The 14,279-nt window shown below is 37.7% G+C and overlaps 1 protein-coding gene across 1 annotated transcript in view; it reads left to right on the plus strand.

Annotated features, from left to right (window-relative positions):
• Positions 1-14,279, plus strand: part of LOC107667595 (A disintegrin and metalloproteinase with thrombospondin motifs 2-like) — a 79,293-nt gene that overhangs the window by 23,244 nt on the left and 41,770 nt on the right. Inside the window, exon 3 of the mRNA XM_016459306.1 lies at positions 8,633-8,801. Coding sequence (XP_016314792.1) covers positions 8,633-8,801 — 169 coding nt within the window. The remainder of the gene's footprint in view (positions 1-8,632; positions 8,802-14,279) is intronic.

Here is a 14,279-nt window from a genome sequence, read left to right on the forward strand (position 1 = left end):
GGCACGGGCTCGTCCCCTGACCCTGACAGATCCGCATCAGAAGCTCGCGGCACTTTCCTCTTTGCCTCGAAAGAGGCTGCAGAGGAAGAGCGCGGCAGGACTAGTTGGGTGAGTTCATCGCTTGGACGATGGCCACACGGAGCTTGAGAGTCCGGAGGCTCATATCTCCGCAGTGGAGGCAGTCCGACCCCCCAAGCGCTGCCTCTGCGTGGGCGTGACCCAGGCAGAGGACGCACAACTTGTGGCCATCAGAGAGTTCGATTGGCTCTGCACAGGAGAGGCAATCGCGAGTCATCCTTGTTTCCGAAGCTCACCGGAACACAGCAGGGGAAGAGAAGGCGTGTCCACTGCAGCATGTAGGTCACGGTGAGTAGTTTTGTTGATAGGCTTCTTGCTTCTCATAGAAGGTTGGCTGAAGAAAAAGATTCTGAATAGATGACGTACAAGCGCTGCTTTATATAGAGTGGGAGCCCCTCATGTGTCCGCTGCAGCGTGTAGATCACGGTGAGTAGTCTTGTTGAAAGGCTTCTTGCTTCTCGTAGAAGGTTGGCTGAAGAAAAAGACTCTGAATAGATGACGTACAAACGCTGCTTTATATAGAGTGGGAGCCCCTCATATTTTGCGCACTTGAATGCCATTGGCCATTGAATGCCATTTCACTGGCGTGATTTAATAATGCTTCAGTAGTATTTGGAGGAACGGGTAATTCCCATAGCAATGTAGAGTGACCGAATCGAAAGGGAACAGAGGACAAGGTGTGTGTTTATTGATAGATTGTTATAAGTAGTAAAAACTAAAGTATACTACAGTATTTATTACAGTTTGTCAGTTCACTATAGGTAATACTACAGTATGCTGTGGCATTCATTAACAAAGTGTTGTAAATACTATAATATATACAGTATAATGCACTTTACTATAGTATGGTTCAAAAACACTATAGTATTTACTATAAATTACTGTAGTATTTATTACTGTAGCCTAAGTTTTCACTGCGTTCACCCCTCATCACACCACAGCTGTTTCCTCCAGCGAAAATGAAGCACATATGAATGCATACTTTATAAAACGATCATGTTGCCATTTTCATTTGAAAATTTAACTTTCAATATAATATACTGTATATTCCAGTGCATGTGGCAAAGAGGTTTGCAAAGGGGTTTGGAAAGAGGGTTGTACTAGAAATGCAAACAGTCAAATTTTGTGTTTGTACAGTAAACAGGTTGTGTGTGTGAGATCATGAAGACTTGAATTTGGCATATTTAGTACTCAAATGTTACACCTATCTATGCAATACAGTGGAATACTGCAATAAGTTTAGTATACGACCCTTATTAATCAAACATTTTATATATATATATATATATATAGAAATCATCATAACTGCTGAAGCTAAAGTGGCAAATTTTTGCTGAAGCTGTTTTTTAAAGGAGTAGTTCAACTATCAGGGATAGTAAATTATGGTTATTTCTTATAATGAGCTGTTCCATTAACATCTTGTTCATTTGTCATAGTCCACACTCTGACAATATCCCAGTGATGGATTGGACAGGACAGTACAGTATGTTAAGTGTAGCAATCTGTCCGTCGTCATTAGTGTCATTACACCCAGCCACCCACGCTTTTCTCTTTCATCATATGTAACACTTTTTTACACTATATAAACAGCTTCCTAATAGCCTCCTGTATTATGTCAGAGTCTGGCCTCTCAAGGGCCTCATGCTGGAGAAGCACTGCACTTCCTCCCTGTCTCTTGAGCTCAGCTCTGACTGTAATCCTTCGTCTCTCTCTCTTTGTTTGTCTTTCCTTGTGTGTGTGTCCTCTGTCTTACACACAAACTCTTTGTCTCGACTTCATCTCTGTTAGTTAGAATGTTAGTTAGACTGTTTCCAAGAGGTATGCAATACATTTTTTTTTTGCCTCTTAAGATCCTTTCTTTTTAGCACTTAATGCTAATGCAGTGTTGTAGGAATCCTTATTAATCAAACCAAGAATGCATTGTGACAAAGTGAAAAGATAAATCCAAGATGGCCGACAAGGTTAGAGAAATGACAAATGTAAATAAACTTTAATTCGGTATTAAACTAAAGTGTCATAAAAGGTTCTGTGTAATTAAAATGTGATTATTTTACCAGATATTTGAATGTGCTACGGTATGTATTTTTTGCTTTAAGATTATTGCACTGTTAGCTTAGCAAAATACTAATGTGAAATTGAATTGAAATCAGTTGTGATTGGAGTCTTCCATGCAGAGTGCTATTTGTGTACGGTACAGAGTTGCTGCTTATGTAGAGAGTATAATGTTTCTTGATAGTTAAGATGCTGTCTTAAAAGGAAGCTGCCTGTGTACTGTAGGTTCTCTTGTGAAAAAGGAGAGTGCTTTAATTGGATTGAATGTGCACTTGTAGTTTACTTCAATTCTTGAACATATATTTATAAAAAAGTGCACTTTCAGATAATATCAATGAAATAAAAGTGTACTTTCATAACTGTTTCTTAACACACTTAAGTACACTTTTAAAAAGAGCACTTTGTAATAACACACTCAACTTCAAGGGGCGTTACCTCTTGCAGAAATGGAAGCAAACGCCCACTGCTGTGATTGGCCAACTTCATTGTGTCGTATCCACGCATTGCCATATCTTTCAATAAAAGATATTATGAAAAACTGGCAGCATGTTTAGAATAATTCACAAAACATTATGAAATGTGAAGAAAAAAAAATATTCTTCATCTTTCAGTCACTCACACACGTCATTAAAAATAAACAGCCATGCATTTTTAATGCTGAGATCTTTAGGAAGGCTATGCAAAGTTTTTGGAGGGGCAGTTTCTTTACACTTTTCTCCACTAACAGTTTGACAGTTCTTTATTCAACGGCAGTATCGCTCTTATGGTTAATGGACAGACACAGTTGTTCAGAACACACATCCTTGATTACACGAAGATGACGCATGTTAAGGGGCATGTCAAGGGGAAATTTCAAAACCTGGTGTTTCAGAAGGGTAGAAAAGAATGATTCATATTTTAAACAGGGGAGTTAGTTTAGAGTTCTGAATCTTACAGAATGTTTTTATCGTAGCATAACCTCTTATATGTGTAAATATCAAGAACATTTTGATTCTCCATTTCATGACCCCTTTAACACACATACACTTTAAAAAGGTGCAAAAAAGTGTACTTGCAGACAATATAATATTAATTAAATAAAAGGCCACTTAAAGAAAGTACACTTTCATGACCATGTTTCTTAACACACTTAAGTGCACTTTTTTTTAAAGTGCATTTTCTAATAATGTCAAATGAAAAGTTTTACTTTGAAGTACATTTTAAGTGTTTTATCTTTTGTCATGCTTTAAAGAAGTACACTTATTTTGAGTAACATAAAGCACATGTGAAGTACTTGATTATGATCTTAACTGTAGTGTGTTATTTGATATTGCATTTAATGTATTTTAAGTATACTACATTACTTTTATTCTACCAGTGTGTAATTATAAATATATTTAAGTACTTGGCATACAAGTTTCAGTTGAAATGACAATAAAGTGTAATTTAGTTACCCTTAAATGCTTGTTAGTATATTTGACAGTACTTTTTAACCATATTTCAAAGATATTAGAAGTAATTATAAATTTACATATAAAGAGGTATTTAAGTCTTAAGTATCTCGAAAAAGCATTCTTAAGCTTTTTGCATTTAATATAAATGTAAAAAAAAAATGTCCATTTCATTGCTAATTGCAATAGCATGCAATTTTGTGTCCAGCATTTCTGTAATCAGTACTCTTTTGCTGAAGTATGCTTCTTTTACACAAGTTGTAGGGAGTAAGGCAGCTTGCTAAGTTTGGAGTAGAGCTTTTGTCTTAAATCTCATGATGTTGAAGCAGTGTTTTTTTTTCTCCACACTGTGATACTTCAGTTCAAATGGGAACTTCTAAATTGACACTGATTGTATTTTCTCCTAGGTGTGGATTGGGTGTAAATGAAAAATATTTCTCACTCTTTGAAGTGGAGACAGTAATTTGCTAGGCAGCGGGACACTGAAAAAATACCTTGCATCTTGGCTATCAATTCCTGTTAAATTTAACAACAAGAAAATTATGTTAGAATCAAACTGGCCACCTGGAGCCAAGAAAACTTGAAGCGGTAGTGGCAATTGAATAGATACGGTGCTCATTGTTTGTAGTTGTCAGAATCAAACAAATATCAGCTTTATGAGCAATCACACATATACAGTATAGAGTGACCACAGAGGGTTGTGGATTTCTTATTAGACAGGGAGGTTGGCCGGTTTCCACACATTCATGCGCGCACAAACACAGATAATGCATCTGAATCTGCTCATGAACTCTCCCTTGGATATTTTGGCAGATAGTGACACTTCAGATCAACTGAAGTCTGCCCAAGGACAATCTTGCTGATATGGAGGTCTTGGATGAAGTTGGATGGTGCAGCTGGCGCAGCTTGTTCTGTTGGAGGTTTTGTGCTATGTTTCTGTGCTTCAACAGTAACAAAACAGAACATTTTAATATAGATAATGTAATGTCAGATTACTTTTCTTAGGGAATTAATCATTATTATTCTAGCTCAGGTTTTGAACGGAATCGAGTCTGAAAATTCGAAGTCAACCTGATTAGAACTGATTTCCAATTTGATAGTTTACACTTTATCAACGGTCGTCCAGCGAGACGTTAACCTCAGTATATTTTAACAATTTGAATATTTGTATTCTCCCTGGCCACAGGTTAATAATACGTGCTTTGATAAGTTATAAGCTACGAGCTAGGTAACAAGATCTTGGCAAGGTTCAACTTTAAAATTACAACACAAGACAATGATTCTTTATAAATGAAACAAGAATTTATTGGCTATTCTAGATTACATTAAACTAAGCTAAAACACACATACACACACACACACACATACACACAAAGGTTCAGGGAAATGATGTTAACGGAGTTCTGAGGAAAGCCCAAAGTTTTAGCAAGATATTCTGAGCGGGACAGGAACTTATTTGAGACAATTGGCGCCTGGGCTGACCATGGTTCAGCTTTACGACTCTCATATGGTTGAGAAGAGATGTTAGTTTTCCGGTGGAATGCGGAGATTCCATCGTTCATTTGTGTGATGTTTGCAAATGCCTTACAATAATATACGAGGCTATTAGAGCCTAACTGTGCTTGAGTGGGCCGAAAGATAGGCATTAGCCATAGTTTTTCCATGAGGAAAGAGGGGCTTTGATTTTGATGATGGGTTCCATTTCAGATTACGTCATCTGGAGATGTCCCAAAGGACTCCAAATGGAAATAATTATTCAGTTTAAATGCAGATATGTTCGATTGTCCAGTAAAACCCAGTTGACTAGTTTTTCCAAGTAGTCACAGCCTCAGTTCCTTGCATAAATCATGAAAATGTGTTTTTTGGTAAAATGTCATTGCAAACAATGTTTTGTGCCCAGTCTGTGAACAGGAATCAGAGTTATTCTGTAGTTTCAAAGGTTCAAAGTTTTACTTTAACACACTTTAACAGGAAGGAACCGATCTGACCGACGTGAATGACTGTAGTTTTTTTAGGTTACCGTAAATTATACCACAGTAACAGGCCATCGTTCAGAAAAGCCGCAGCTTATTAAAATATTAGTTTAAAAATGATCTTGTCAATACTAGTTTATTAACATAAAAATAAATAATTGAAATCCAATCCACCAAAAATTCAATCCAAAACACAGAAATTACAAACTATATTTTAACTGATGTTATTCAAGTGAGTGGACAAATATCCCAAACAGTCATAATATTTAAAAATATTTTAGATGTTTGCAGCTTGACTGCTATTCCGGTATACTTTACTAACGCATTTTGATTAACAATATAAACTTATATTTTTACTTTATTTTTTATTTTATTTTATTTTTTAAAGCTTGAAACCTTGTAATATGTAGAAATTACATTGTAAGGAATTTTAAGGAATACATTTTACATCATAATTTAAAATATATTAAAATATAAGAGAGTTATTTTAAATTATAATATAATTTAATAATAATCCAGCTTTTCTACTTTTAAAAGCATTAAAAAAAACTACTAACCCAAAACATTTGAAAAGTAAAGTGTGTGTGTGTGTGTTTCTAAATGTGTTTTATTTCTATTCTTAAAGGAATAGATCACCCAAAAATTAAAATTACCCCATGATTTATTCACCTTCAAGCCATCCTAGGTGTATATGACATTCTTCTTTCAGACGAATACAATCGGAGTTACCTTAATCTCTAGCTTCCGCTAACTGTCATATACGCATTCACGAGAGAGTGGCGTCCAGCGGATGACGTAGCACGTAGGCAAACACGGTGACGAACGCGGAAGTGACGAACGTGGAAGTGCAGAGGAGAGAGCAAAACAAAACACCGGTCACGAATTAGTAGTACAAAACGAGGATTTGTAAAGAAAAATGTTGGAGGATTTCGATATAAGCCAAGAGGACACTGGTTTTCCTTTGCTGTAAACAAAACTTGTTTCTTGCAAGACTAGCATATTCTCACCGGAGTTTATGCTACGCCTACGTCATCCGCTGGACGCCACTCTCTCGTGAATGCGCATACGACAGTTAGCAGAAGTTAGAGATTAAGGTTTATAAAGTTGTAAATATGGATATTTTTCTTACACAAACGCATCGCTTCACTTTGGGAGGCCTTTATTAAACCCCGGAGCCATGTGTATTTCTTTTATAATGGATTGGTTCAATTTTTGGACTAAAAATGTTGGGTTACCATCCACTCCCATTATAAAGCTTGGGGCAAGTTCAAGCTCAAACCGGTGTGCACCGTTTTGCTACGGTTTCCGGTTTGAACAACATGTTTCCTGGAAATCATGGGGTAATTTTCAATTTTGGGTGAACTAACCCTTTGGGAATGAAAATTAGGCTGTGTTTTACTCACCCCCGAGGCATACTAGGTGTATATGACTTTCTTCTTTCAGTGCATGACGTAAGATGTCGGCGTTGTTCATGCGCCACTCAGAAGTGACGAACGCGGAAGCTCAGGGGAGAGATCAAAACAAAACAACGGTTAAGAATTAGAAGTACAAAACGAGGATTGCCCATCCATAAAAAAAGTGTCTCACACGGCTCCGGAGGGTGAACCAAGTCCTCCTGTAGCGATTCCATGCGCTTTTGTAAGAAAAATAACCATGTTTAAAATGTAATAATCACTTTAATCTAGCTTGCGCTCACTGTTGTACACAGAAGCAGTTCCGGGTGCATGACGTAAGATGTCGGCGTTGTTCATGCGCCAAACACAGCCTAATTTTCATTTTTGGGTGAACTAACCCTTTAAACTTAAGTCTTAATATCCTGTGTGATTTTGCTTCTCAAGTAAATTGATATTGTTTTAAAGATTTTTTACTGGTAAACAGAGCAAAAAATACTTACTTTGCAGAGTGAGATGCCTGTAATATCATGCAGAGGTGCATTATCCTATTAATCACCCACGTTTTCCCAGATATAGGATGTCTGGTAGACCCATTCAGGTCATTAGAAAGGAAAAGCATATTTAATCTCTGATGACACTGTCATTTTCATTTGCAACAGAGATGACACAGTGTTTTGAGTGGATTTTGAGTTTTGTTTTGACATCAGCACTTTCAGTCCATTTTGACCACGTGCGACGGCAGCCCTTCATGCAGTGGTGTCGATTTATGCAGCGCGCGGGCATTTCCTTTGTAATGAACCCTCGGGGGATGCAGGAGGGAGCGAGGGAGGTCACTCGCTGTGTAATATTTCCTGGGAGACCAAGCTAAACGACTAGCTCAGCGGCCTGCGCTTTGCCGGGCTTCAATTTTGTGATGACTGAGGGGGCTCCGATGTGACTTTAACGGCCCTGTTTGAAGTTCACATTTGATATTCCACCACATCAAGAAGAGGTCTAACCTTGCCATCGATTCACACTCTCGTTCGGGCTGTCTAATTTGCTATGGAAGCATAGGGAAAAGACCCTGCTTTCAGGCAGGGAAAAGCCAATAAGTCGTAGGGACTGCGATGTGTCCTACAATCGATTAGCCCTGTGTGTCTAAAGCCTTGCAGACTCTCTCTCTCTTGCTCTCGTTACGTTCACAGCACCCCTGGCAGTGGACATGGACCGTCACTCAAAGCCAATGAATCTTAACTAGACACAGGGAGAACGGAACATGGGCTGTCAAGTGTATCTGTCAGTGAGTTTGTTCACTCTGGCAGAGAAATTCATATTGATCTTCGCTCGCGGTTTGGATTTCCCTCTTTGCCCTCATAGACTGTTCTCATCGTCATCTTTAAACTGTATAAACAAGACCATCTTATGTTTGCTCCCTAAAAATGTTCGGAAACATTAGCAAGAGTTTGTTTTTGCTTATGACAGGCAATGTCACAGAGTTTTAGAGATGGTCAGGCCCAAACACATGAGTTAGAAAGCAGATGGATCGATTCAGAGATCAGGTTGCCCGAGGGTTTCTTCCAAAGCTGATGAAAACATGATATAGCATGCTTACAGAAATAGCCCTTATAGCTGATTCGCTTAATGGACTTGATGTGCAAGCTTTGTGCAGTACCTGCCTTTGAAAAACCTAATCTCTACTTCTCTTTCTCTTTTTCAAACCTGTCAGGCGGGAATGATCCGTGCAGGTCAAGAGGAGTTTTTTATCGAGCCACTAGAGAGAGGAGGCGACATGACAGGAGAGGAGGAAGGAGGACCCGGGCGTCATCACATCATCTACCGCTCCTCTGACATCAAGAAGCCGGCCGTCAGTCATCCCGCTGACTTCCATCCCAGAGGTCAGATCACCTTTTTGACACCAGCTCGTCATGGAGTGCTGAAGCGACTCCTTCACATGCATGCTGATGACTGGGGAGGGATGCTGAGGTTCAGTTTCTTGCCACTGAATCAACATACATTTTTAGACTGCTCGTTGCTGGTTTTTTGCAGGTTGGGTGCTAGTCTGGTATGGTCGTTCTGAGCCAAGGGAGGCTTGATGTTTAAGTTAGCATCGCTCAGCAAGTATACAAACTTGACTCAAATTAAATGAGTATACAATTATAATTAACAGAAAAAAATCCATAAATTATTATTATTATTAATAATAATAATGCATGGCAAAACATTACTGATTTGTCTTTCATTTTTAACCCATTCTTAATGATGCCAAGACTCATTTGCAAATCTTGTATCATTATTGCCACTGTGGCCAAAAAAAGAAATTAAAAAATTAAAAAGAAATAAATTACAAATAAAATGAAATAATAATAATAATAATATAGCTGCAAGAAGCAATGATGGGCACAAGCCCCGGTGGCTTCAGGAAAACAGTGCACAGCGGGCAATAAGCATTTCACCCTCTGGCAGTCTGGTTGTTGATTTACAGCAATGAAAGGGTTACTCTAGAATAGCAAGAGTGTGAAACATATAGACACACAGACAGAGAAGGATATATAAATCTTTTAATTATCTGTAAGTTTTTTTAATGATTTTATTAATCTATAAGCATTTGTAAAATAATTATATAAAACTATATTGCCCATACAGTATGTATCAATGGATTATATGCATTTATTTGTTGTTCCTACTGATAGAAATTGACAGAAAGTGGATTAGGCTTAAAATATTTATTATCCTATGACTCCATTTAGTGGACAATCTTAGTATTACAGTATTAGTAGTATTAGTATCACTTCATCTGTCAGCTGAAACGTCTGACAACGTTTAATTTGCTGTTAGGCCCTAGAGAATCAGAAATTCATGAAACTAAGCATGTTTCCTCCGAATGGCTTGTTCTCCATATGTAAAAAAAGTTTTGGGGAGTTTGAACAATGCACTTTAAAGATAGGCTACAAGACAACTTTTGTTTACTTTTTTGCCGCTATTTTAATAAATTGCCATGGGAACACTGTTTGAGATATCCAAAAAACGTTGACAGTTTAGGTTCCTCAGTGTTTTGGCATCATGTAGACAAAGGTTGGTGTAAATCATATGACCGCAATCGGAGGAGTATACAGAAGAAGAATTTTAAAGTTTGAAGCGTTGCCATGGCAACGGTATTTAAGATATCAAGAATCCCTTCGCAGTTGTACATCTGTTGTGTCTTGGCATTATCCTGATGAAGTTTGAAGCAAATTGGGTAAAAAAATAAGAGGCTGATTTCAAAGCATTTTGAAAATGACACACTTCCTGCTGCCATTTGGTGGCGCTATAACTTTGACGCATAGTAGTCACAGCTATGTGATTAGCCTCCTTCAATGAACAAACTGCTGAAGTTTGATCAAAATCAGCCAATGTATAATGAAGTTATAACACACTTCCTGTTTCTCTTTTTTCACCATAAATTTATCACCTCGCCACGGCCAAACCATTCAAGACACCTGAAATCCCTTTGCATTAAGATTGACTGAGTTTGGTGGGAATCGGATGAAAACCCTAGGACGTGTATATCAAATTCCAGAGCGTGCATTTTTCAAACAATCTACAATAGCTGTCTTCCTGTTGGGTGGAGCACTGATTGTCAGCACGAATCTATGTATGTACGAATTTTTGGTGACTTATAGGTGAAATGGTGTGTGCTGCAGAGCCCCTCAAATATGATCTTATAAAAGGCTGTGCCACGGGCCCCCCCTTGACCCCCCTCCCCCCATGTGAACTTCTATCCGGCCCTGATGGCCAACGATTCCAATGTGTATGCCAAATTTCAAGAGTTTTTGAGCATGTTAAGGGCCCCAATAGCCTTGGGAAAATTTTTTGAATATCCTTAACAATAATAAAATAATAATAAAATTTAAAAAAAAATCCCTGGCTAGCCTGGTAGGGACACCAGCATACCAGCATCCAAAACACAACATGTGCTGGTGACAGTGCTGGTATTTTTCTTTGGGGAGAGATGAACAAGCTAAGATAAAGTATTTGGCATGAGTGTTAAATTGATGTGTGAAGCTCATTAAATTTTAAAGCATGTTCAATGTAACCTCTTAGCAAAATCATGCAGTCTTTGCAAATACTGTTTAGGCTGTATCCAGTCCATTTGAACTAGATTTAAAGGGGTCCTATTATGCTTTTTCACTTTTTCAACTTTAGTTAGGCCGTAATGTTGCTGTTTGAGTATAAAAAAGATCTGCAAAGTTACAAAGCTCAAAGTCCACTTCAAAAGGAGATATTTTATTTAACAGAAATCACATTTCAAAAACTACAACGAACGACTCGTTTGGACTACAACGCATATTTTCCGGGATTTGTGATATCACAAAGATCGACGAATGGGACGAGACCTGGTTGAGCTGCACTAGAGAAGGCAATGAGTGTTATCACTATGTCAGAGACACGCTAGCTTTCCCAAGGTAGACGAACTTAGAGTGGTTACAATCATCCGGGTTTAAATCGCGCTCAAATTGATTTGATTTTGACGCAATATTTACACTGAAGCTCGCAGTGTATGGTAAGGGGCATGACATTTCCCGACCAGGCGCCGTGGAACTATTCGAGCCGTTCATGCCAGACTGGGAAGAGAGGTGTTGTAATAATGTAAAATATGTGAAAAATAATGTGTTTTTCGAACAACCTAGTATGAGAGCCTGTTCTAGTACACCCCCAAAACAAAATCAAGACTTTGTAAAAGAGCATAATAGGACCCCTTTAAAGCAGAGCTTCAATGTCTATCAAAGCTAAAGCCATGTCTCATAGTGTTAAAGAAATAGTTCATTCAAAAATTTGCGTGAGTGAATAATGACAATTTTTCATTTTTGGTCGAACTGTTCCTTACTAAATCGACCTGAGGCAGGGTACGTGGATAAAGTGATAAAAGTTCTCCAGGGCTGAGTCATTGCCCAGGCTGTTCATCCCCTTCCACCCCCAGCTCTGTCTCTCTCAGCATCCTGTGTGAGACGTGTGAGGAGAGGAGCAGCAGAGTGACTGGATGAAGTCATAAACTTCTCTAAAAAGGATTCACATGTCACTTTGAGTTTGAGCGGTCGAGTTCAGCCGGGGGATATGGAGAGCCTCGACATGTGTCACAGTCCCTTTGCTTTTTCTTTTTTCTTCTCAGCCTGGTTGTTTTAAAGGGCTGCATGAATTGCTTAACTGCAGTACTGTCAAACCCTATTTGACAGAAATACAAAAATTCTTGCTGATCCTTTTAAAAGGACTGTAGGATTAGCACTGTAATCAATACCAGAGTTGGGCAATGCTGCTTTTAAAAGTAAAATCAGTTTACTCACTTTACTTTTAAAAGTGATGTTACAATCTTGCTTTATGCATCATAAAAAGGCATGTTCACACCAAGAATGAAAACTATAACTATATTACCGTTTACACCAGAAGATGATAATGTTTTTTTTTTTATTATTCTACAGTAAGTGTGCACTGCAGTTATATTCTCGCAGTGCGTGAAGTCGGATGAATTTTTATTGGTTATCATTATCAACAGAAACAAAAGTGCTCCAAATTATGTTGTTTCTTTGTATCATTATAGTTATGGCTGTTTTGTGGTTATGACTACCATTATAAACGGGCTTTAAAGGGATAGTTCACCCAAAAATGAAAATTACCCCATGATTTACTCACCCTCAAACCAGGTGTATATGACTTTCTTCTTTCAGACGAATGCAATCAGAGTTTTATTTAAAAAAAAATGTCCTGGCTCTTCCAAGCTTTATAATGGCAGTGAATGGTGGTCGAGGTTTTGAAGCCCAAAAAAGTGAATCCATCCATCATAAAAAGTACTCTACACAGCTCCAGGAGGTTAATAAAGGCCTTCTGAAGCAAAGTGATGCATTTGTGTAAGAAAAATATTCATAATTAAAATTTTATAAACTGTAATCTCTAGCTTCCACTAACTGTTGTACACGCGTTCACAAGAGAGTGGAGTTCCAGCGGATAACGTAAGACATAGGCATAGGACATAGGCAGTTTATAAAGTTTTAAATATGGATATTTTTGAATATATTTTAAAATATAATTTATTCATGTGAGGGCAAAGCTGAATTTTCAGCAGCTGTTAGTAAACAATCCTTATTAATATCAATGTTGAAAACAGTTGTGCTGCTTTATATTTTTTTGTAACCATGATACTTTTTTTATTTTTATTTTAACATTTCGAAAGAACAGCATTTATTTGAACAAAAAATCTTCTGTATCATTATACATACATGTCTCTAAACTTGACTCTAAACTTTTGAACAGCATAATTTGCTTGCAATAATGAAAACCTGTGTTTTCCAATTTTTTTTAAACACAGGATAAATGTATTTAAACAAGAATTAAAATTGTAAGGAAAACATGAATCATTAACCCAACTGTAAAATATTCGACCAAATTGCCTCGATTTCCACTTTAAGAATTAAAGTGTTACGTTTTAATTATGGTTAAAATTAAGATTCTAAACCAGAATTTAAAAGTGAAATGTGTATGGTCAGTATAAAGACTGAAGTCAGCTATTTTCTCCTATATCTTCAAGCAATTGTTTTAACACTGCAAATGGTAATTTTCCTTTTATCTCAGACATCAAATTAAAGTCATAAATCAGTCATATCCCTTGTAACATTTGTCTGTTTATCGGAAAGCAATATTCAGCTTTTAACTGAGTGGAAAGGTTACACATGTGGCAGTAGGCTTGATGTTATATTGCGTTGTGGAAGTGCAGGTATGCCCAAGCCGGTACTAAAAATAACAGGACAATATATCGTATGTGTAAGTGAATCTCTATGTTTTTGAGCGAGCAGGCGACATCAGCTGGAGTGTGTGTGTGTGTGTGTGTGTGTGTGTGTGTGTGTGTGTGTGTGTTTGAGAAGCTGCAGCTCTCAGTGAATTCCAGCAGAGACATGCTGGACTCAGACAGCCAGTGTCTACGTGGCAAGGCTTGATGAGAGTTTAAGTTCTACTTGGCAGACGTGAAGTGTACAAAATTGAGAATTACTGCAAAAGCAGTGGGAGGAGAGAAGGGTGAAAGGTCTTTTCCTCAGAAAATGGCCTGCAAAATTAGGTTTCATAATCAGACATGCTGGTTTATATCATTTCTTTGTAGTTTATTTGGTTTAGATAACTGCGTTAGAGAGTTCTTTTGTGCATTACCCTGCAAATGTATTGGCCAAAGTTGACCTTGAATTCTTTGACCTTCTAGATCTGTATTGACTATAATGATGGATGACAATGGTGAACATGCTAACATGCTACAAGGTATGCTAACAAGGACATGTCTGCTAGTGTCAAGCATTTACAGTGGGTACGGAAAGTATTCAGACCCCCTTAAATTTTTCACTCTTTGTTATATTGCA

This window comes from Sinocyclocheilus anshuiensis, unplaced genomic scaffold, assembly GCF_001515605.1.
Source record: "Sinocyclocheilus anshuiensis isolate Anshui unplaced genomic scaffold, SAMN03320099.WGS_v1.1 scaffold1903, whole genome shotgun sequence".
Lineage (NCBI taxonomy): Eukaryota > Metazoa > Chordata > Actinopteri > Cypriniformes > Cyprinidae > Sinocyclocheilus > Sinocyclocheilus anshuiensis.